Below are 26342 nucleotides of genomic sequence, written 5' to 3'. Positions count from 1 at the left end.
CTACACATTACACACTCACTACACATTACACACCCACTACATATTACACACTCACTACATATTACACACTCACTACACATCACACAGTCATTACACATTACACAATCTCTACACATTACTCGCTCATTACACTTTACACACTCATTACACATTACACACTACATATTACACACTTACTACACATTACACCCTCATTACACATTACACACTCACTACACATTACACACTCATTACACATTACACACTCACTACACATTACACACTCACTACATATTACACACTCACTACATATTACACACTCACTACACATTACACAGTCATTACACATTACACACTCTCTACACATTACTCACTCATTACACGTTACACACTCACTACACATTACACACTCACTACATATTACACACTTACTACACATTACACCCTCATTACACATTACACACTCACTACATATTACACACTCACTACATATTACACACTCACTGCACATTACACACTCATTACACATTACACACTCATTACACATTACACACTCACTACATATTACACACTCATTACACATTACACACCCTCATTACACATTACACACTCACTACACATTACACACTCACTACATTTTACACACTCATTACACATTACACACCCTCATTACACATTACACCCTCATTACACATTACACACTCACTACATATTACACACTCACTACATATTACACACTCACTGCACATTACACACTCATTACACATTACACACTCATTACACATTACACACTCACTACGCATTACACACTCACTACATATTACACACTCACTACACATTACACACCCACACTACACATTACACACTCATTACACATTTTGAGAGGTTTTGAAGATTAGACTAGCTGAGGATAATATCTCCTTACCCTACGCATGACACAAGGAAAATTTTAGAAAATGTAATAGCTTATCAAATCAATTTTTTGCGCTATCAACATTTAATTCTTGCACCAAAACTGGAGTTATTACTTAAAATAAACAGACTATGCTAGTAAAACTGCAAAATCTATGCAGTTATCAACTTGTGAACCAGCATTTTGGTGCCATGAGATACAGATTTAAATTTAAAACGCTAAAATGGTCTTCCATGATTAGATCGCAAAGAAACAACCCATTGGCTGCTGTTGAATTTAACTTCTTCAAACTACATGTTAACTAGTTACATGCAGGGCATGAATCTTATTTTTTACCAAGAAGGGAAGGGTTCAACCAACTGGCTGTAATAATCTGGTTGCTTTAACAAACTGTGACTTATATGAATACAGTAATAGCCGTGATTTAATACAACTTCTACTCATTGCTTAGCGTTTGTTGACTAGAAGAGAAAACAAGAGCAGGCAACTGCGTCTACCAGTTTACCTTTGGTATGTCTATTCATTATTATTCTTTAGCCTGCATATAGATTGTCACTTTGTTCAGGAACTAAGGCTATATTATCAGTATAATTTTATATATCCGCAGAGTTGTGTAACCTTGCAACATTTAAGCACTGCGTCAGCAAGGTAATTATTATGCAACTGCCAGGTAAACGGAATAAATAAATATGAAAGACAGCATACAAGACTATTAGATGGTTTGCGAAGCTTTCATATTATTATTATTTGTACAGATATGATAAGAGGACGAGGTGAAGGCATATAGAAATACAATCATATATGGCTAGAGCAACAGGTTGAGCAAACTCTCCTAGCACAAATACACAGTACCAACATATGATCTGACGCTCAAAGCAAAACTATACTCTAACTAACGAATTACATAGGCACATGATAAGCATGTGAGACGTTAAGCATGTTAGAGAAGATAACGATCAAAACCCTACGCATATTTCACAAGATATGAAAGACTATTCAGTGTGCCACATAACAAACGAAAGAAAAATGACAATAAATGTTTTGATAAGAAAATAGATTCGAACACTCTATCTATCACAGACATAGAGATGTATGCACACCTCTTACTAAAAATAGAACAGTAGACCACAGTGCATCGCGCGGTGGAAGATAACTTCAAACAAGAGAATGGTGTGAGATTTGTATACACTAGCTGAAACTGCCCTGATCTCAATAGTTAAGTAATGATAAATGATTGATGAAAACTTCAACATTATTATAGAAATGTTCATAACGGCAGCAGTAGTAGGATAGAAAAATAGATCACATCTAAAATAGCATTTGTATATAGTAGTAAGCTCGGTAAATCTAATAACAAAATGATTGTAGTTTTTAGCTCTCGACAGGCTCTGTGATTTTTTTGTAATGAAGTCAATTGTATAGCATCGGTAGGTTAAATGACAGGCTGGTTAAAAGGCTTTCCTGAGAGACCTAGTAGAGTGTGTATGAGCCGTGGATCGCCTGCAACAGATAAGGGAGTTACATGTAAAAACGGCAAAAGATCATTGGTTCACGGGCTAAAGTAGAGATTGACAAGAAAATAAAAAAAGAAACCAAGCAGCCAAAGAAATACTACACTAGCAGCAGGAATGTTAGTGACTGCAGACACGAGTGTGTCCAGTTTCAGCAGCCTCCAAAATGGTCGAATCTACGGAGCCAGGTAACGATTACATGTCTGTATACTCTGTACTGTAATTTGACCAAGCTTCTCGGCACTGACACTGAGCAATTATTAAATGAGTGATTCCAAAAACAGCTTTATGAAGAAGCTGAAAATTGACAACCTAAAGGTGATTGGCTAGAGCATTCATAATCTACGTATCAAAAATATTCTCTCAATCTACTACCAAAGTTCATTTTGCAATTAAAGCTCACAAAAATTCTATACCATTAGCAAATGTTTCACAAGTGAATAATTCCATCAATAAAAAGTTTAAAAAGCATGACCTGGGGAGAGCACAACTCCAAGTGAAAATAACTTGATTAGCGCAATGATTGCAACAGGCCCATTGTCTTGACACTTGTTATAGAATGCCTTGCCACAAGCCTGCCCATATACTAAAGTGCTGATGCAACGACTATCTCTCACTCGCAGTCAATAACACACCCAGAATGTTCCAAACGAAATGCAATTCTAATAGCAAGAGAACTAAAAGAAACTAATGGCAGCAGAGCGACAGAGCATTGACGAAACAGAAATAATAGAAAGTCAGAGATAAACACAAACTACCACTAATATTTCTGATCTGCGCATTTGACTTGCAGCCTCCAACTTATAAATGTAAGAGAAGGCGAATCACAGCAGTGGTTAGGAGCGTTTTGAAAAATTGTAATTTTTTTCAAAATTAAAAGTTATAGAAACTGCAAAGTAAGCATGCTATGTGATGTCCGTTATTTTTTGAGCAGCTTATCAGTTAAATTCAGAGTAAAATACCAAATGTTTCAACAAAATCCGATCTCCGTTCAATGTACAATCTAAATTTTGTTTTTTGATCACTTTTGAAAAATTCTTAACTAGCATGTCATTTAATTTGAATAGAGCATTAAATCTCAATCTGCAAAAGTATTTTTATGCTAAATTATTTTTAGTAAGCTTTGATCAAATGGTGAATGTTTTATGTTATTTATTAAAAAGAACACAAGTGGAATTTAGCAGAATGAGTTGGGACATTCTCTCCAAAAATCTAAACTAGCTGCAATCTTTTAATGCCTCTGGAAAACTGTATAGAGCAAACCACTGTACCATGTACATGGTAAAGATAACTTCTCCTGCGCAGAGAACAACAATTCGGGATTAGTCCCACTGCGCCACATATACAGAGAAGATAACTCAAATGGCTGCATATACCGTAAAGACTGCACGTGGTGTGCAGCGTAGACGTAAGGGACATGGCATGCTGTGCAGTAACAACCATTCTAACTGCGGTTAGAATACCTCCCTAGTGCAAGGTACACGAGAAGATAACTCTCAGTGCACAGTGTATACAGAAAAGATATTTTTTCCTATGAACTGTACGCAGTGCGACAGTTCACGCTGCAAAGCGTATAGGTACACGGTGAAGGTCATAGGACTACACTAAACAATAGCATGAGGACCAGCGCGGACAGGGACTACAAAGAGCGGGAGTTGATGGAAATAAAAGGCGAATGAAGAGAAAAGAGCAAATAGGGTAGAAAATGGACAAAACTAGAAACCTTAGTAGAAATCTCGATATACTCGATCTTGTTGCTCAAAATTTCTCCACATCCTATACGGGTCGGTATCCTAAAAGTATATCCATGCATGACTAGCGGTATGACAGATGCTAGCAGGTGCCCAGCAGGAAGTGTGTAAATGACAGTCTAGAAAGGACTAGGGTAGCTACCACAAATGTCTATGTTTATGCAGATAATAGTCAGTATATATGTCTGTGTTGATGTAATTGGTATATATGTTTATGTGAATGCAGTATATCAAGTTTATATTGGTATATCTATGCTTTACATTGTTTATGTTCATGCTGTAATGACTTCCTATTTTCTGTGATTAATTACGTTTTGTTAAAGCTCCATAGTCGCATTACACAGCTCGATTAATGTGACCTCTACTGACCTAATTCATAGTAGTATTAGCTCAAAGTGCTCGACTTCCTATGACCTAATCGATAAAGACGTGACATCTCCTGACCTAATTGATAGCTAAAAGTACATGACTTTCCATGACCTAATTGCTAGAAACTGATAGCGGTAAATGACTTTTAATGACCTAGTTTAATAAACATTGCTACTAGCGTGAGAGGAGAATCAAGGTTCCAAGAGCTATAATCATTTGGTTAGTATAATGTAAGCATTGCTGCCTAAACTGTAAACGCAATCAACCTACATGTCTACATGTTAAGGTCTTTAAAAGATAGAGGTGTCCGTTTCTTAACACCCAAGCACTTTACATAGATGTAAAATGAGTAAAACCTAAATTTAGCGGAGGTGGTCTGATGTCACATTTTTGGTCTTTCTAGTTGCGAAATAATTTGAAAGTTTCCAAGAATGTTTGTAGCTATTTCGCTACATAGTTTTTACAACATTGGTCCAAAGAAGTGTTCACATTAAGCTAAGGCAATTACAGTAAAATGCCATGTGGTAAGGTGCCTGCCTTGTTTTTCGTTATAGTTGAAATAACTGAGAAGACGATTCTCAATTTCATGCTGCAAAACTGCTGTCATATTTGACCTTTAGCTCGGCGAACACTTCATTGAATTAACATTCTGAGGATAGGTCAGTTCTAGTGTCCTATGATGAGGTCATGAACCTTCCTACTATCGTTACTGGCATAGCAAGGTAAGAAGACTTATGCCTTGAATAGCTCTATTCGAAACAGTATCTATGAATAGCATATCTATGAATAGCAGTTGAACTCTGTAGCCCTGCAGTACTTTTGTTAGCTCTAATTACACATACTAAACAAGGCTTGATAACTTTGACTGTTTCCTACGAGTTACTGGCTTTAGAACTTTCTAGAATTGTGGCAAAACATTTCTTAAATCTTTACAGAACAACCTCACGTAATTGAAGCCCCACTACTGAGCTACTACTGATGATAACAACATAAAGAACAGGAAAGATCTATCAATATAATGTATAGTACAACGTACTACTATTAGTCAAATCTTAGAAACATCCCTATAGGCATATATCGAAAGTTTGTCAAGCAATTACACGTCTACCAAGAGTCGACTAAAATAACAGGACTAGTTAATTATTTGAAAAGTAAAATAAGGCTTTGGAGTCGCTTTGATCGAGCTTACTAATGATTTCCTAAAAAATTTGATTAGCGTATTGGAAAAGATTCAAGGAAAACTTGAAACAGAGTCAACACAAACACTCAACTCTGCCAAAAATTTGAAAAACTTCCTTTCATTCCAAACAAGTTGGAAGATCAAGAATTCTGTTTCCACTATCCACCGTGTGAGTTCCATATGGTGATATAACTTGTAAAAAGGTTTAGTGATCATAAAAATTGTGGTATAAACAATGGTTTTATCAGCTACCCAGTATAAGGGAAGGTGCTGAATTAATGTTCATAAACCTACTGGAATGCCCTTTATAGCTCTTTGTTGAAACTGTAAAAAATTTTAAAAATTATTATGTAACAATTTTCTCAAACAGTGTTTTGCGATTTGAAAACATAATAGGCTAACTTTTGTTTCAAACATACAATTATATCGCTAGAATGTGGAATAGATTGAAGAAATCTACACCACAAACAGACAACCACTACTAATCCTTGGAAATCGCCTGACACATTCTTACGCTAGCAAGCATTTGTACATAGTGAAACACACTAGCACTGCAAACAAGCTTGATGTTTGGTTCTGTGCCAAACAAGCGACTCAGTGTGTGGCATGTGACATGTGCCAAGGATTCAGCTGACACATGAAACAGGTGGATAGCATTGAGTACAGTAAATGAATGTGCAGTGAGCATGTGAAGAGCTGGTTTAATGAAGCACTTACTGTAGCGTGAGTGTCTAAATAACCGCTTGAAGGTGTTTCGTAGTCTCTTTTTGAATACATATCGCGCAAGGCTGACGTATACGATGATGAACTATGGCCACCATCGTTAAATTGGTATAGGTATGAGTCGGCGCTAGGCTGCGTGTCACGCATGTGTTGACCACCCCTGGAGATTAGACAGCAGCAACCAAGTCAATCCAGTCTAAAAGGGAGCTCTAAGCAGCAAACTGTTGTTTAGTAAGCGAAAGAGCTAGAACTACTGCTCGTGCAATTGATGTCTGGATGGCGAAAAAATTTAGGGATGTGTCTATGTGATCGAAGGCGAAAACCACATCTGTGGTCATTTGAAACAATTTTTGAAGATTTCTAATGACTACAAATAGATATTAACCTCCATTACACCAGTCAATGCCATTTAAAACAAATTAAATCATGAGACAAAACAAAAAAATATTTTTTTAATAAAAAATAATTTTGATTCATAATCTAAAAAGAAAACTTCACTACTAGGTAAAAACTGCTTAAAATTTGACTGGCTTTTTTAAATACTCGATGTAAAATGACTACCTACAATCTGTATTATTTTATGTCATTTTGATGCAACTCTACTGCTGTTCAATACAAGAGATGACTTCAGGTACTATAGGCAAATTTCAAGGCTAAATAATAGAGCATTTTTGATAAAAAGCCAATTTGTAAATGTGACATTTCTCCACAATTTCATCTACAGATTGTCCTTTCCCCAACAGTTAGTAATAGGAGTCCTTCAGTCTGCATATTGATGAAAACAACCACTATGTGCTACGACTATGAAAGATCAGTCTCAAAGTTTTTTCCAACCCTTCCCACTTCTATACGAGGAGTTGTATACACTATCTATGCCAATAGTAATCTGAAGTAAGCTAAGAAAAGAATATTCTAGAAACAAGGACTAGCCAGCAGTTATAAAGAGCAAAAAGGTGGAAGCGAGGAGCTAATTAAGTGTATGTCTGGCGTTGCACTCAGGAATCTAGTCTACACTCTATGTAAAGGGAGTGAGAAAGAGCGTGCTGAATGAGAGTCACAGGCTAAGATGGGAGTTATAGGCTAAGATGCCGAAATCGTACTCACAGCTTCAGAGAGCCCCTCATGCCTGAAGAGGAACTTCCATGTCTCTTACTGCTAGAGTGTGAGTCAACGTTGTGCCCAGAGCTAGGAGATTTGAGAGGGGAGGACACTCCGCCCTGCCTACCAGAGGAACTACTAGCTCGAGGCGGCTGCGTACTAGACCTATGGTGATGCTCTGGTGGGTCAGAACTAAAAAGACAAAGAAATAAAGATAAAAACAAATTGGAACTGAAGCTATGGTAAACGTACAACTTGTGATTTCATGAGTCATATAAGTATGGCTGACAATAAAATATCAAACAAACTAAGATGGCGGCGGATCACCATTCATGCAGCGGGCAGACAACTTCTCACTGGGTGACAAAATGCTATATCTATAATACAAACTTAATCATCTAGGAATGCAAAGTTCTAAGAGAAAAAGGGGAGATCTATGATAGTAAAGGCATAGAAGGCCACACCTCCAGTAACCCTGGTAACAAATGTACACAAACAAGAGGCAGAGCGGTAGTGACCACCAACCAAAACAATAGCAAAAATGCAAACCAAAGCGCAAGGCTAGAGATGAAGATGAGTTGTGTGGGTAAACGGGCATATCAAAGAGAAAACTGTTAGTGTGCACAAGAAAAGAAACATAGTACAAAGGCCGAATAGCCAGATTCAATAGCGAGCAGGCTTAGCCTTAGGCCAGTGTACTTAGACTAATACATTGAGGAGGAGCATTCAACCCGACTTACACCCTCCAATTATTGTTGTATAACCTCGTGAACTGACCAAGGTCGTAGTCAAAACTCCTGGAAGGGTTAACACACACAATATTAATAGACATCCGCATGCATGCGAGGTTGATAGCATGTAACTGCATTGAACTAACTGTATCACATTGCAGGCAAACCTGAGTATAGATTATTCGTAATAAAACAAGGGCTGAGAATCTCTCCATATATTTAAACAAGGATTTCATATTACAAGACAGTCAGGTTTTATAAATACTTTTTTATCGAATCAGTGATAAAGAATCAGTTAGTGAACTACAGTTAGTTAGCTGTCTGTGATGTCATCAATCCTACTCTCTGATTCAACACCAGCTCCACAGTTCATCGTTTCCTATACTTAATACAGCATAGAGTTGATTATACACAATCCTACTAAAACATTAAAACTCCTCTGGTTGGCAGGTTCTTTAAAAAACCTATGAGAATGATCTAATTTTAAAGTCAGCAAGTCATTAGGAGTTAGTACCGTGCTAGTATAGTGAGAGACAAAAGTGTTCAAAGCTCTAGCGCTTCAATGTTACACCTGATGACTAGAAACTACATACAGAATTTTGCACGCTTTGCGTTGAGACTTGTACCTTCTGCGACCTGATATCCATCAATTTATAGGGTAGATGGTACACATTCCTTACCATGTAATTATGGCTTCCAATAGACTTTTATATTTTTGCAACTTGAAGAAAACAGCAGCAAAAACTCTGAAATCTACATTTTGCAAATTAAAATCTAAAGTAATCTAACTGTTAATATACATGTAGTATCTCTTCTCCAAAGAACATTACAGAATTAATGTTAGAGGAGACCTTGTTCTAAATGGTTCAGGTAGGTCACTTTTCTATCATAGAGGTCTGCCTAGTGACTAATAAGTCTCACTCACTCTCTCAAGAGCACAGGAGCATACACACGCATGCACACACGCGCACATACACGCACACTCACGCACGCATGCATGCACAGACACAGGCACGCATACACACACGCAGGTAAGCATACACAGACACATGTGCACAACCACACACACACACATGACCACACATGCATGACCACACACGCACGACCATGCACAACCACACATGCACGACCACACACACACGACCACACACGCACAACCACACACGCATGACCAGACATGCACGACCACACCTGTGCATCTGTGACCTTCTGTGAATACCTGTTAAAAGCTTTCTTAATACTACTCATTAATAAATACACCAGCAATCTTTTTTTAAATCTATTTCTAAATAACTAAATATATTAGGAAACATTAAGACCATGTAAACTTGTGATTCTGCATCCCCCTTTAGTCGAACGCTGCAAATGGGAAAAGGTAATAATTATAAAAAATTCTATAAGTATTTATCAGAATAATATTTTTTGATTTGAATTTGATTACTGCTAGCGCTAATAGTCCCCAGTCAGTAAACAATGGTCATAAACGGTAATGTGAAATGCTAGAATACAAGCTAATACAGTGTCTTGATATAGCTTGTATTCTGACACATTGCTTGTTTTATCATTCAGCATCTGATCAGCATCAGCAGTCTATGATTGATTGAAATATGACGCATTTCCTACTAGCTACTAACCAGCTAGTTGCTAGCATCAAGTTGAAATGATCATTGACATGAACTTACACGTACGTGATCTGAACATTGACATGAACTTACATGTATGTGATCTGAATTGAACGTTGAGCATTACATCAAATAAGATACAATTAAACAACTACATGCTACAAAGTTTGTATTTTATACAATAAATGACTGTTTTGCTGCGAGGCAGCATTAGATGCAGAAAACTGCAGTCTCAATATTAAGACCACCCACCTGGAGCCAGTAGTCGCTGCTCTGCCATGTCTTTGCCTTTGATGCGCTGCCTTCAATGCATTCAACCTGTCACCTTGAGTGACCCCAAGTGACCTTGCGGGAGCTGCGCTTCGTTGCTGAAACGGTACACAAAATATTTACGATAAATGACAATTAAATTTATGACGAGTAGGAATGAAATTCAATAAAAAATTGGTAGTTGAGCCGACCAGAGCATCAGTAGCCATTCAAGAACATTACCGACTCATCGGTCAGATATTTTGATGTCACATCAACATCGTTATTGTTGGTCAGTGAATAGTCGTCGTTGGCTAGATCCTTGATGCGCATGCCATCGACTGAGGAGGCAAGATGGTCGTACGCAGAAGTATGCAGCTTGCGACCTAAAGAGTTATGGGAATGCTTGTCGTGTTTGTGCTTGGCCCTTGCCATATCTCCTTGCATCCAGCACCAGGCTTGTTTGCTGTCAAACAGGTCCAAAGCATGGGTCCAACATGTGTGTTAGATACACAATGGGTAGTGCAACCTTTTATATAGTGCGAGTACAGCAGCCATCCATTAGTTGGTGCTGGTCTGCAAAGTTCTTCCTCGCAAAATATCACAGTAGAGGTAATACTTTACATATATTTTAACTATAGCGACTTCATTAACTAATAACATTAATATTCTAACTATTTTTAACATATATTTTCAACTTTACAACTATTTTCAATTTGTTGCTATAGTCAGTGATATGGTCGAAGGCTATCGAATTAAAAAGATGTGAATTAGTTTTATTTTCGATAACTTTACATATTGTCAGAGGTTCTTATGATATCGAGTTATGACACTCAATCTATTAGCCAGTCATAAGTGCATATTGAAACCACATCAAAACTTGACTTAAAAAAGATTTTGCATGTGTTAGTATGAACTACTATAATATGGTCACACTTTTGTGTCACAGAAGCTATGGAAACAGCAAAGACACAACAAAATTATTCTTATACAATAACATTGGGCTTTTGCATTCACTCATTAAACAAAATTTTAGTAAACAAAAATTTGTTTATGTTACTATGTACTCTATCTCTGTTTAAAATAACTAAGTCAGTCTTATAAAGACTGTGATTTCCCATAATCCATCAGATAATAGCTAGTTAAACTCTCTTTCTTGTGACAAAGGAACGTCTCCTTTTTACAATTTGGTAAAATATCTTATTACTTCTCTCCTGTTTTACGCCTATTCAATGCACAACCAAAATAATTGATATCAGCACAAATTACAAATTGAGCAAAAAAATTAGGTATGAGCAAGAATAAAAAAACATCTATTTGACATTTTAAACAAAATCAAAATATTGGAAACTTTTTGAAAAGCTTTACATTTGTTAGCAGCACAAATCTATTATCTTATTATATTAACATTATTAACATATTATTATCTTATCATTATCTCATTATATTTAACAAATCTATTTAGCAAAGATTTGGATTTTAAAAACTAATGAAAAGACAGTACTTTTTTTCGAGTGATTAAAATGCAAAGAGATGATAAAATAGCTGGCAAAGACAGAAAGGGTTGAATAGTTTGATGAACTAGAAGAGCCTGGAGGGTGAAGAGAGAATAAGACTCTGCTTAGGTTACTATAATTTTATAGATTTGCTAACTATAAATTATCTTGCTTTACATCCTTGAGCTCGCGACTGATTAATTGACTCCTACGTATGCTCAGCTGACGCGTTCACTGTACTTTCACACGCGTCTGCTTCCACTGAAACTTGCATAAACCATTGTTTACCGGCTCGAACTTGAGCGCACTCCCGCTGCAAAGCTGAAAGGCTAAAAAACGATTTCTTCTTAAACTAGTGAATAACTATAGTTAGAGGAGTTATGACAGTGGCCATGTCTACGCATTTTATAAAAATAGTTACAGGGGAAAACTTCACCATAATCAAGAGTTATTCCCTCGCGTCTCATATAACGCATTGAATCATTATATGTAGAATATCCATGTAGCAATTTGTGGCCTAACCCAATGAAGACCGCTCACAAATGCTGCAACACATGGGTAACAATTTTGCTTTGAGACAGAAAAACAAAATCTCGAACATAAATTTTAACATGTGCGGTTTTTCAATATCGCTAAAAAAAAATTTAGAAAGTATTTTTGAAATGTTGGAAGAAAATTTTTTTTCGCAAAAAGACAATTATTATCAAACACTTTAGGTCTTAGTAATTCAAACGTTTGACGATTGAGAGCATTTTACTATATTATTGTAATATATATTATATATAATACTCAACGAACATTGGAAGCCCAAGATGGCCCACTATATTATAAAATATGAATACCTACAGTGTAGTTGTATGTGATAGGGTAATTGGATGAGGCATGAGACCTGCTTGTCATTGGTTGAAAGAAAGCTGACTCAATAGGCACGGCATCGTCGATGAAATCGCTCAGATCTACAGAGCTCTGTGACCGCTCGTGTTCGAGAACTTTCTGCCTCTTGTTACGATCTACCTTGCCGAGGTTCCAGCACCAGGTTTGAAGACTAGTGAGAGTGTAAAGGATTGAGACAAGAGATGAACGATGAGAAAAGATAGGTGACAGGATGATGGATGAGAAGGATGATGATATAAAAACTGTTGACTCATCAAAGTTAATTGGCAGTGAAATGGACAGCATCTGATTCATCATAAAAAATTTGTAGACCAAAATTTAAAAATAGCAGCCAGATCAGTATCATTGCCTATAAACTGTGGGAAGGTTAAAGAAAAATTTAAAAGAACATTTTTGACCATATTAATAGCTTGCTGTCAAACTAATCTCCAATATTGCTAAAATCTTACATGAGTGCAAATGAAGAGACAACTCCGTATATTTTACAAAATTCTTCCAAAATCATTAAACTCTTGATATAAAAACAACTAGAAGCTATCAGAAAGTTTTTGTGTTTGTATATCTGTAAAACGAAGAAAAATATAATAATAAGAAAAAGTATTTTATGACAGACTAGACAAGATTTTTTGTTCAATTTAATTTGAACAATTCATGAAAACCCAGTCTTTATCTCGTTATTCATTTTAATTTTTTAAAAGCTTATTTTATAATATAAACATTTTAAAGAATACAACAAAATATTATGCCATTCAGAATTCTTGCTTTAAAAAGAGCATATTTTTTGTAAAAAACACATTTTGTAAAGTCTGCTTTTTTTATATCTGCTGTGCTATAAAATTAATTTTCAGTCATAACTATAATCACGCAATTATTTAACAAAAAGCCTCTATTCTCAATCTACTCTTAACTAAAGTTCACCGAGCGTAACCCAAGTTTTTTTCACTCAGTTATCACACAAACCACCGAATCACCCCAATAAAAAAGGGTGTTGCAAAGTAATTACGAACTAATCATGCACAGAGTAAGGAAACTCACTCTTCTAAGAAGTTTTGTTGGGGGCCAATGACAGAACCTGGCCTGCAGATTCTGAGCCATGCAATAGTCTCAGCGGCTGTGAATTTGTAATGCTTCATCATGTAGAGCCCTATCAATGTGCCTGTCCTGCCGAGTCCAGCTGTATTACACAAATCACACTACACTGTATTACACACTAAAAAGCCTAAATCGAAAATAGTGGCTGAAGTTAAGAGTTGTCTACCAAATATATGTATATATATATATATATATATATATATATATATACAAGTCAAGAGGAGATGACTCTTAAAAGGTCATAGAGTAGCATGAGACTTGCTTATACGTATGTTCCCCAAATCTTACATTATAAGTCAATGGTCGAATACAATAAATTTCATACTACGTTTCAGTATTTTAAAATACATAATACTAGAAATTCCACTGTCATACAGCCCACGACCAAAGAGATGGCCAGAGATATTGGCAAAAAAATAAAGGGTACTGATGGTTGAGAAATGCAATATTAGCAGTCAAATGGCCCTGCAGTGCAATAGGATAACTACAATGGTAGCTGTAATGTACTGGGTGCGGGTGTTATTATATACAACAAACAGCAATAATGAATGAAAAAGATGTTTATATTTTCCCCCTGCAATAGGAGAAATGCAATATTGGCCAATATTAGAAGTAAAATGCACTGATATTCTTAGAATAATCAATGTTATTAATATAGTAATAATAGAAAACCAATACACAATTTTGTTTACATTCCAAAACGTAATAGGTAGCAATATCGAGAAGTTGTGGTATTTATATAGATTTTTAGAAAATTTATTTAAAAAGTGTTTGGTCATGACAAACAACAACAATGAAAGGAAAATATTACACGTTTATATCTCTCCTTTGCAATAGGAGAAATGCAATGTTGGCCAATATTATAAGTAAAATGCACTGATATTATTAAAATAACCAATATTGTTAATATAGTAATACAGCAATAATAGAAAACCTATGAGCGTTCACGCGTCTGGAAGATTTCTGCAAACTGTAGCAAAATAAAAGCTGTTATAAAAGTGTTATAAAGCTGTAGGCCGAATTTACTGTAATGTATGTAATTGAACAACAATAAAAAAATATGTTTATTATAACTCTGAAATGCAAAATTAGAAGTAAAATGGCAAGCTACTGTGTACTATACACAGTTTGAAAGTTGGTTGCGTTGAATGTAGAATGGTTTCGATAAGCGATCTTTAACAGAAAGCGAGAAGGAGCATTCACGCGTCTAAAACTGTAGCAAAATAAAAAATGTTCTCGTCATGAAGGGGCGTTGTAGTTCAGCCCTAGCTTGTACATAAGTTGTAAAGAATTTTGGCTAACGTTTTAAATATTGAAACCTTCGGTGATTGGATAAAAAACATAGGCTGATAAACTGTGTACCACAATTTCGTACCTGTAAATCGGTCTACGCCTCAAACGGCCTACGTTTATTACAGAAACCTTCGAATAAATTCGATTACAAGTAAAAAATGCCATAGACTGATGAAATGAGCACGGTTTTCTCGTGAAATGCGCACTGCTAAATAGTTCTACTATCTGTCGCACGGCTTTATTGGCGTTTCAAATTTCGGTCTTAACTTTTATTAAACCGAACTTTTCAAGCGTTTTGTAGCAATTTTCGTCCAAATTAATCTGTCTATTTGGGTATAATCCGATCAGATGGGTAAGTTTAAAGATAATACCGATGGTTTACAAAGACTTGGTAACATATTCAAATAGGTTTAAATGTGTTTTGTATCGTTATTATACTTTACCGACTTTACAAAACGATGCTTAAATTTGTTGATGAAATTTCTAGCCAAGGGTTCGTCTCATTGTTGATGAATAATTTTCGTAAGTTGTGTGCACATGCATTTATCATAAAAACTCCCACACTTCGCTCCGCTCGTTTGCTCGTGGGATAAAACCTTAATTACATTTTTGCTTAAAGCATATTTTTATATACTTTATTTTACATAGTACTTAGCACTTATCAAGAACGACATGCACTAAGTCGGAAACATCTGGCAACTACCTAACTGTAGCTAAATGTATGAGTTTTATATTACTCGTTGAGAATATTCCCTGGCTATGTGAATGTTTGCACACAATACAATGAGATAAAATTTGGTCCCAAGTACATCTGATCACTACAGTGCAGAAGTGCATCATCAACAAAGAGTTGACGAATCCCAAGAGACACTGAACAAAAGGACAAACTGGCAGCGCGGCAGCTGTTACGACTGACCTTTGCAATGGACGGCAATGGCTCCATCAGTCGACTCACATATTTCGAGGAAGCGTCTGATGATCGCATCACTCGGTGTTGAGCCGTCGACGAAGAATAAGTCATGATGATCAAAACCTCCGTCGGTAAACCTCTTCGCGTCGTATATCTTTTTATTCAACCTGATGACTGTCGTGATGTTGTGCTTGCGAAAATATGGGAAGTACGCCTCTGGGGCGTGTAGTGGGTATCCTATTAAACAACACCAGTATTATAATTACATGAACATTGTTCGTAACACAACAAAAAACGGAGTACAATACGTCAGTTGAAAAGCTAAATAGCAAAGACCACACAAGCAGCAGCAGCTGCTGCCAAGTAGAACAAAGAGCAGAGCTAATCAAATAAAGCCAGCGAAGCAACAAGTAAATGTAAGCAAATGGAGCAACAACTACCATTTTCAATCTTGCTTTGAGCGTGTGGTCCACTGAAAGCCAAAAACTTTCCAGGTATAATCCAGTTAGAATCGCCATTTGCTATATTCTGGTAGCGAAAGGAGAAGATTATGAGAGAATGGAAAAGCATTGAGAAAGGTTAAAGCGAGGCTACCAAACGAAAGTAAGTAACACAGGAAGAAAAAGTGTTAGTATCTAAAATAGAACGAGGAGGTAAATCTTTGGTGAAAGAGGTGTAAGTTGGACGATATGGCGTGGAGAGTGCCGCAACTAATACATAAAAACACAATGTCTGGACTCGCAGTAAGGCTACGAAAGCTCGCTCGTGGCGTGATTAGCTAATCAAATCAGCAACTCTCAAATGAAGACAGTTTCCTGTTAAACAGCATCAACAGCATGAATTCATTTCCCATATACAAGCCACATGAGCCGCTTATAGCCTCACTTAGTCAATAGGAAGTGAACACCCTAACCCCACCATATCACAGCTACTAATCGTTACCATTCTCAATGCAGCTCTTTGGATGCGGCCCGCAAAATGACAGAAACTTTTCGGGCAATGTCCAGTTGAAATCTCCATTTTCTACTTTCTAAAATCATTCGAAAATATGCATAGCGATGACTACATCATCCATACCATGTTTTTTCCACATGAGGGCATATCATTAGGAATATGATAATGCAGTCACTATTGCAACAATATCCAGTCAAGCATCACTTCTCAACGCCACCACAGCATTGTTTGATGATATGTGTACATGTAGATTTGCAAACACCTGCCAAAACTACGCATTATTGATTTGATAGGACAGGTCAGCAGCTATGGTGATGGTAGCTGTTGCCATAACAAGTGGATGCACGAAAATCAAAAATTCCTCCTTGTTTACACTTGTCACTTTCTAAACAGGAAGGTTGAATCACCAACTTTCCAACCCAATCCATATTTCTACATTCTTTTCACCATCTTGCAAACTTAACAAAACTAGGGTTTATCCCTGACAGCCTGATGTTGTATCCAATGAAACTTTAAATCGCCGAGATTAACTGAATCTACTATTCACTGAACTGTAAAATATTTTACAATAAATACAAGCGAGTGAGCAATACAACTGGAGTGTTTCAGACCTTCTTTGGATTCACATAACTTGGTTTGGCAAATAAGCTCAATGAAAACGCACTGTCAGCACTCAGAAGAGCAGCAAAACTGAAATTTTTTAATAACTTTACTATAACTAGTCAGCATAGTCATAAGCCATGTACAGAAGGTTAATAAGAAGAAGGAGAGGGGTGCAAATTAGACATTTTAAATGGTGTTATAAAAAATATGCCTCTCACTGCACCTCCATAAAGCAATAGTGTTGAAATGTTCCAAAGCTTCTGATTTATGCACATGAAAATACCAGAAAGGATCATCTTCAGACCAATATAAGCTCTTCCAGTTAAATGCTCAACCTGGATATCTGGATAACTTTTTATCGAGATATTTTTTTATCTGAATAACCATTTAGTCTAGGTAGCCTATCTATATGAATACATCAGCTAAAGGTCACCTTAGCATGAAAACTATATTCTCAGAATATTTTGTGATACGAGAGTCAATTGTAGTTTATATTTGAAATAGCTTGGTGGAACAGCGATGTCTTCAAAGACCACGAGGATAAATGTCCGAAATGCTTTTCGGTAGGGAAAACAACTCCGTATTCAAACATTGGAAAAATACTATTCGGATAGAAATTTTAGACAATATTGAATAATTAAAACCAGATGCTGTGCAAACACCTATAACCACATCACACCAGGTCAAACAGATGAAGCAGAATAGAGTTCAGTTTCAGGTGAATAGAGAAAATCGACACAATTTAGCATCTGCAGTATCATACACAGAAAATGTCCGATACATGATTGAAATAACTGATGTTTCATTTTATCAGCCCATATTAATACCGTTAGTAAAAACTTCTTTGATCGAGACCTCCCATAGTGAGAGATGATTTCAAATGCATGCTCCAACGTCTCATAAACACTTTTCATCATAAGATCAGACAGTCTTGAACCAAAGGCATGCCAATACAATTTATTCCATACCAGGATAGCAGTGATCTGTGTACTAGCTTCAAAAAAACTCATTATACGCACGGTAAGATAAGATCTTGTAACAGCACACCGACTACGTTCACACTTCACAGCTTACAAGCTTACACATACACCTCTATATTGACTGTCAATCAGTTTTGTCAACTGAAATAAATAGCGAATCTTGATTGAAAGCAAAAGCAGATGGAGTTGATTAAATTTCTCTGAAAATACTTGGATCCAGGGTGGTTTATATAAAAGATATGTGAAACTCTCGGCTAGGTGTATAACTGGTTCGGTGGTTAGTATCAGATCTGTTAGCTGTAATATTATAGGCTGAAATCTGAGGCTAAAGTTTTCTGACTCAGTCAATTTTGTCCTACAGTGTCTCATGAAGGTAACTGCAACACGTTAGTTAAACCCTGCTTGTTCAAAACAAACACTACACCCATAATGTCTAATTTTGAAACATTGTAAAATAACTGAAAGCTATAGTGGCAATAGTTCAACTGCTATTCTGTAGTCAAATGGTACGCATCACTGGGCTGGTTAGTCGATGTAACATCTGGAACATAGCCAACACTATGCCCAATTTAGGAGCCAGCATTCAAAGGGTTAATTCAGCACTGATCTCTAATATTGAACTCACTGTATTTCCAAGCTTTAAAAACAGGCTTTGAAAGAACCCTTTTAGTGTCAGAACAGGAAAAATACATAGATGCTTATCTACCAACATAGCTGATGTGTATTCATTGACAAATGGAGTAATTTCATGAATGGAGTCAGCTCATTTCTAGTACTTCTAAAGCTAGCATTTGACAAACAAAAGTGTATTTATACTAACTCAACATCATTGCGGCTTGAAACTCAAAATCCAAACACCTGAGCGTCACTCAGTAGTTGCACATGATTAACTATGCTGCCGCTATAAATACAGCCAGAATCAGTAACAACAGCGGAGCATTTGCTCTGCAAATTACTCCAATCTACATGTATGCATTTTATCTTCAGTCAAGCAACATTTCGAAGTCAACAAATTTGGTTTACATCAAACCTACTCCTCTGCATAGAAATCTAGCGATAAGGAAATACTGAAAAATGATGAAATATGAAGAATATGATCATAGAAAGGAAAACCTAATCACTATTTAGGGAAGAGGTAATCAGTCATACTGTATTGCGTATTGGCCTGATATGATCATATGAAAGTATCATATGATATAATTTCAATATCATGTTACAGCCAAAGATGGATGATTGTGAGCTGTAATAACCCTGCAGATATGAACTCACAAATGATGTGTGACTTTACACAGCTATGTTCACATCTGTTCCATTGACAAAAGATGACATGATAACATTTGTCCTACATGGCAGGACTATAATAACGGTTGACTATGGCTAAAAACACCGTCTAATCTCAACTCAATGATGAGCAGAGCTGAGTAAATACTATTATAGTACAAAGTGAAGTACAGAGTGAGTAGCTTTACAGTACATGGTGAAGTACTGAGTGAGTACCTTCGCAGTACATGGTGAAGTACTGAGCGAGTACCTTTGCAGTACATGGTGAAGTACTGAGCGAGTACCTTCGCAGTACATGGTGAAGTACTGAATGAGTACCTTCGCAGTACATGGTGAAGTACTGAGCGAGTACCTTCGCAGTACATGGTGAAGTACTGACTGAGTAGGTACCCTCTGAGTACTGTGCATCATAAGTAAGACTGATAAGGAGTCTGATCTGCATGGTAATTATGTACTAAATTACATGAAAAAAAAACATTTCAGCTATATCTACTTTTCAAAATAAAAATGGACAACCAAAGCTTAACAGTGATGAGATGTACTAGTTTAGCTCTGTTATAGTGGTAGGATACTGCTGCGTACTAGGGAGTCGCGTGTGACTGCTAGACTCACTGATGATCTGCAGTCATAGGGGCAGCAGTCGGGCAGCTGCTGTAAAAAACTGATGAGGTTAGAATATATCTCGGATGGCATCCATACCAAAACCAACACGATGAAGTTTGTTTAAAAAGCATATTGTTGTTTGTCTAAAACATTTCAAACCACTCATCGGGTAATACTAGCACCTGGTAGTCTAGTGCACCATTAGATATCCTCAGGTGTAATAAGTATCAGCACAATTATTTTAGAGTACGGCAAGGCAGTTGAACGGTGCAGGCGTTAAAGCGTTGGTTTACCAAGCCAAAAATCACAAGTTGGAATCTCGCATGATGCAATATTTTTTTGCAACATCCAAACCTGGCTTCGGATGGATGGAGAGACGAACACAGTTCTTACTATAGTAAAGACTAGATGAAGGCCCGGCGTTGCATGGGTGTTAAAATCGGCTTATAACTAATGAGAGGTAATGAGAGTTGCCTGCCACTTGCTATTAGCCTGGTACATTGCCAATGGATAATTTGAGTAAGCTTACTAATAAGAGCTACCACTTCTCATGACTTTGCATTGAGACCGAAAGCGTAGCGTATTTGCTCCTATATAGCGACATATATCGCCTAGCTAATCTATTAAGCTCGTGTGTCGAAGTTGGTAGGGCATCGCACCGGTGAACCGGCGGTTCCGACATCAAACCTTCTGCGATACAGATTCTTTATTTCAAGATTTTAATAGCTATAGGTGGACATATGCAATGACGACAAACTTTGAGAAATATAGATGGAAAGATTAAATTTAGCTGGCTGAAAAAACGAGTAGGAATAATAAGACTGATATTACAACAGAACACAAACCAACGGCCTACCCACAATGCCTAGCAATAAAACTTGATTAAAATTTATTAATGGCTAAAGTTTTATGAGATTTTCCTTTTTAGTTGCTCAGCCTGAGATCTGTTAGTTGGTGAGACCCTAAAGGCGTGGTCACACGAGCACCGAACCGACATAGGATCGGTTCGGAGGCTGGTTCGGTTCGTGGCACATGTCACACGGCATCCGAAGTCACTTCGCTTCCTAGACACCATACGTATAGAGACAGGACACGGCTTCATTAGTAGTTGTTATGTATTTGAGTTAAATATTTCTATTGTAAACAAAGAACTTTGCGGAACAATTATAAATTATAATTACACAGCAGATTTATCAGAAGATCGTTCAGCTGCTCAAAATAAATCACTCGATACAAAGATTTTGCCAACCCTTCCCATCAACATAATTATATTTTTTTATTAACATATGAATGTTTTTCTATGCTGAGTACATAACAAACAAAAACAGTCTTTATCATAGTACGGTGGTTTTACATAAATAAATCAGTCAACGATAGTTCATCAGGATGAATATGACACATTACTTATATTCTACACAAAAGAAAAGCACAACCATTCTCTTACATTTATGCAAAACTTAAGTGCAACATCTTACATTTATGCAACACAATCACAAGTCCTGGTGAACCTTGTTGTAAATTGCTTCATGTTGTTTATTTAACGAAATAAAAGTATCGTCCCATTTCTTTTTTAACTTTACTCACACGCACGTAAGGAGAAATGTGACGCGTGCTCGCTAGAATTCTAGAATTTTAATCAGCCAATAAAAGCAAGGGTTCGGGCACGAAATTTCGAGCAGTACCGAAATGGTTCGTTTCGGCTAGAAATGTCTTCGGCCGAACTTTTTACAGCTGAGAGCGACGTCGTTTTGCGTCATTTAGTTCGGTTTGGTGCTCGTGTGACCACCCCTTAAGGCTACCCGCTAGCAATGGTAATTGAGCGCTATGATAAAATCATACAACTTCATATGGACCAGGCTCGTATTTCATAGGCAGGTTAAATCATTCTGTATAGCAATGCGTTCTTGTTACTAAATGAATATTGGTTTACAAAAACATGGCAGCGCATAGCCAAGCCTTTATCAGCCGGATCGAAGAACGAAATCATACTTGGCCGTCATTGTTTCATCATGAAGTAATAACTGGTCATGTATTGAATATAGCTAATCAATTGATAGCTCAAGTGGAACCTATCAAGTGAGCCCAATAAAGACAAACACAGTATTCCATAGAATTGTGTAATAACTCAGTCGAACTATTCCTTTTACAATATAGATATGGAACGTGCAATAACAGCAAAGAGCAAAGCCTTTGGCAGCGTTGACGATGAAGCTGAGATGCCACCTCATTGCCTAGATACCGCGATAGATCCGACATGTTCAGAGGAGCCAACACATCACACATGACAGTGAGACACGCAACAAGAAACGTGTTGCTAAAGAAACGAGTTATGTAGAAAACAATTGCAAACAAGCTTTCCAAGAAAAGCTCTAGAGCTTAGTTTGTTATCTTATAAGGATGCTATCAACCGCGAGTAGCCTTTACACAGGCAAGACGATAGCCTGAGAACCACAACAATGTAGCTCCATGCAATCTGGAAAGTCATCTATAGTGTGTAAACCGACACTAACTGATGCAGCCTGTGATCCTAAATAAGTCGATATAAACTCACCTCATAGTGTTCATATTCGTCTACATTGAACTTGTCAAAGTCGAAGAATCCATGCGAAAGAGCCTGCAAGGACCACAAATGAGACTGTATATAAACACCTTTGAGTGCGTGTTCAGTTCTCAGACTAACAGTAAACAAGAATTTTTACCAAATTCACTCGGAATTTATTTTGAAAGATTTTCAGAAAATTTCATTATAGAAAAAATATGACAGAAAATGATTTATTCCAACTACAGCTTCTGTTGGCAATCAACGATTTGGAGGAAAATCTGATGAATTTCATATTTGGTAACAGTTTAAAAATAAATATACAGTAAGTCGTCAACTTACGACTGCGTTTGGTTCCAGCCGGTCGTAAAACGAGTTTGACATAAGTCGATTCTGTCCATTCTGTCCTAACTTAAATGAATTTAGCTTACTAAACACATACTAAACACATACTTGAAGGAGGTTTTAATATGTATTTTAGTAAACGTCAAACTTTTAACAAAGATTTTATCAGTTTTCTGTGTGAGAATCCGTTTTTACCATAACGGATAATGTATGTCTCTTAATAACGTATATAATCAGTACACAAATCACCAAATTTTTATTTCGCCCTAACGATTCTTATTTCGCCCTTTTATTTCGCCCTATTTAAAAATTCGCCCTAACGAAAAAGCGCAACAAAAATAATGCCTGACCTTCCCACGTATATCGCATAGGTCGCAAGTCGATGACTTACTGTACTGTAAAAGCTGTTATTAATCCAGACAGACAAGCGCATATGTCACAAAAACCTGGCAACTACCTAACTGTAGCTAAATGCATGAATTTCATATTACTCGCTGAGAATATTCCCGAGCTATGTGGAATGTTTGCAGCCAATAAAGTGAGATAACACCCAGTCCCAAGCGCATCTGATGATTACAGTACAGAAATAACACCGTTGTTGACAATTCCAGAGCGACGATGAGGAATCCTTGAAATACAGTCTACCTACCTTGTTGAGACCATGGAGACAGTCGAGCACACCTAAGTTGAAAGTACTCACTCCAAACGAGGCATCTCTGAAACAAATCAAATCTACTTGTTATCAAGGATACAACAATTCCATGAATGCGCACAGCCTAGACACTGATTATAGACATTCCATGGATGCATACTCTGTAGATACAAATTGGCTAAACCCATATTCCACAGATACATACTTCATAGTAATATATTCTATAAACACATAATCTGTCAACACATTCCATAGACATATATTCCATAGACAAGCATTTCACAGACACAGAAGTCTTGGATATGCATGAGAAACACATACTCAATACACATATACATGTACAATGTACTCCATGAATATTTACTTAACAGATATACTCCACTGACACATTATCATAGATATGCATGATAGACAAACACTCTTCAATAGACATGTTCCCTAATATAGTCATATACAAATGCTCTATAGATACTGGTATGAATATCAACAAAAGATCCTGACACGAAATACGCGAGTAACACAAAATCAGCCATTTCTCATGACCATAATTGTCACCCTTGTAACAAATCGATCTCACTAAATTTTTAAAGTTGCGACATTTGTTAGTCGGTCTATAGCTCTTCACAAGATCAATATTTTCTCCTCCGATTCATGCCAATAGGCCTACACTCTATGTCAAGGTAACAACTGCTGGCACCACGCCAGATGATGAACTAGGAAGGATTTATTCAATTGAAGGAAAACCTAATAACTATTTAGGGAAGAGACCATCAATCATACTGTATTGTGTATTGGCCTGATATGATCCTATAAAAGTATCACATGATATAATTTCAATCTTATGTTACAACCAAGGATGAATGATTGTGAGCTATAATAACCCTGCAAATATTAACTCACAAATGATGTGTGACTTTACACAGCTATTTTCACACCTGTTCCATTGACAAAAGATGACCGATAACATCTGTCCTACCTGGTATGACTATAATAACGTTGAATATGGCTAAAAACAGCACTGTCTAATTTCAACTCAATGATGAGCAGAGCAGTACTGAATAATTACGTCAAAGTACACAATAAAGTTGTGAGTGAGTACCTTTGCAGTACATGGTACTCACTCAGTACATGGTGAAGTACTGAATGAGTACCTTCGCAGTACATGGTGAAGTACTGAGTGAGTACCTTCACAGTACATGGTGAAGTACTGAGCGAGTACCGTCACAGTACATGGTGAAGTACTGAGCGAGTACCTTCACAGTACATGGTGAAGTACTGAGTGAGTACCTTCGCAGTGCATGGTGAAGTACTGAGTACCTTTTGGTACATGCTGAAGTACCGAGTACATAGTGCATCCAAAATCGTTCCATTATATTTTGCTCCTTTATCTTTCTAGTTTATAATTTATTACTAGAAAAATGTTCTTGCATCGCATGTATGACACTTGTCTGTTATGTTTATCGCTTTGCAATGCTATGGCTGTGCTTTGGCATGCTTAAACCAATTTTTCAGAACTTACGTTCCTCTATGAGCAATATTTTGTCGACAAGATTGATCGTTCAAATTATATTGAAACAATTCTATCAACCGAATTTTCATTGATATTTGCTAACGGTCCAGGGTAACGGTAAGTTGGTCCACGATTGTTTTTATTGAACTTTTGTTAATAGCCCAATGAGAGGCACTAAGCAGAGAGGTAAAACAGATAACCGAAATTAGCGCCGCTAAAGCTAAAAGGTGTGGTGAGACTTTATAATAGAGTTCACGGTCATAGCTTCAAGCCTGGTTTCCATCTACACCGCAAGCACTGACGACGACAGCACCGCAGGGCTATCAGCGGTAAAATGTGAACCTATGCGCCGAGTACCGCCGGTAGTTGCCGTCGGTCAACGCAAGAGTTCAGCGCTGTTCAACTTTCGTGGAGAGTCGCAGGCAAAACTATCCCGGAATGCACTGTATAGCTGAAGGCCGGCATTTTCGAAACGGCACGGCGAGCGAACAATTTTTATGCGATTGTTAGCGATGCCGCTTTATGTGAACAAAATCCGCCAAGTCTAGCGCTACAAGTGTTTTGCTGCGTGAGATTACGACGGGGTCTCGCATTCGACATGGGAACCAGGTGAAGCATGCCAATTAGTGTGATGATATGGCCAACAAGCTGACAGCTCTACCTGACAGCTGACAACTTTCTATCTTGTTTTACCATCTACACATCTTTTCCAACTGCTACCCAAAGATTCTGACAGCTTCTGTCTACACATTGATTTAAAAAAAACCTGATCAGAAAAAAGTCTGGAACAGGACAGCTTTAGGCGATGATAATGTCCTGATGTTAAGAAGAGCTCTTGGACAAATCCAGTTTCCTGGTCAGCCATCATTAACTAGTTGTAATCATGCTAACACCCGATGAACCTCTTTCCTCTGGTGTGACAACACCAGAGGAACCCAGTGGACCATTCCACTGGGTCCCTTCAACTGATCCCTTTCAGGAATGCCATGTATAAAAGTGCACTACGGAGAGCTATAATCGTAAACCGCTTTGATCGTAACAAACTCAATGACTTTGCCAGACTC

At 37.1% G+C, this 26342-nt stretch overlaps 1 protein-coding gene across 3 annotated transcripts in view; it reads right to left on the bottom strand.

Annotated features, from left to right (window-relative positions):
• Positions 1-1623: 1623 nt before the first annotated feature.
• LOC137385313 (dual specificity protein phosphatase CDC14C-like) overlaps positions 1624-26342 on the bottom strand; it is a 37230-nt gene continuing 12511 nt past the window's right edge. The window contains exons 7-18 of one of the 3 annotated variants that reach the window (XM_068071750.1): positions 23766-23832; positions 22784-22846; positions 16754-16841; positions 15818-16048; positions 13552-13690; positions 10370-10592; positions 10130-10245; positions 8265-8321; positions 7531-7716; positions 6421-6586; positions 4127-4196; positions 2331-2392 (exon numbers count right to left, since the gene is read on the bottom strand). In XM_068071750.1, coding sequence (XP_067927851.1) covers positions 4128-4196; positions 6421-6586; positions 7531-7716; positions 8265-8321; positions 10130-10245; positions 10370-10592; positions 13552-13690; positions 15818-16048; positions 16754-16841; positions 22784-22846; positions 23766-23832 — 1405 coding nt within the window. In that variant the 3' untranslated portion in view covers positions 2331-2392; position 4127. Of the gene's footprint in view, positions 2393-4126; positions 4197-6420; positions 6587-7530; positions 7717-8264; positions 8322-10129; positions 10246-10369; positions 10593-13551; positions 13691-15817; positions 16049-16753; positions 16842-22783; positions 22847-23765; positions 23833-26342 lie in introns of all 3 variants that reach the window. The other 2 variants (XM_068071751.1, XM_068071752.1) reach the window with 2 other exon arrangements.

This window comes from Watersipora subatra, chromosome 1, assembly GCF_963576615.1.
Source record: "Watersipora subatra chromosome 1, tzWatSuba1.1, whole genome shotgun sequence".
In the NCBI taxonomy this organism is placed as follows: Eukaryota; Metazoa; Bryozoa; class Gymnolaemata; order Cheilostomatida; family Watersiporidae; genus Watersipora; species Watersipora subatra.
Note: the sequence above shows the minus strand (reverse complement) of the source record. Positions and strands in the feature narration are given on the sequence as shown.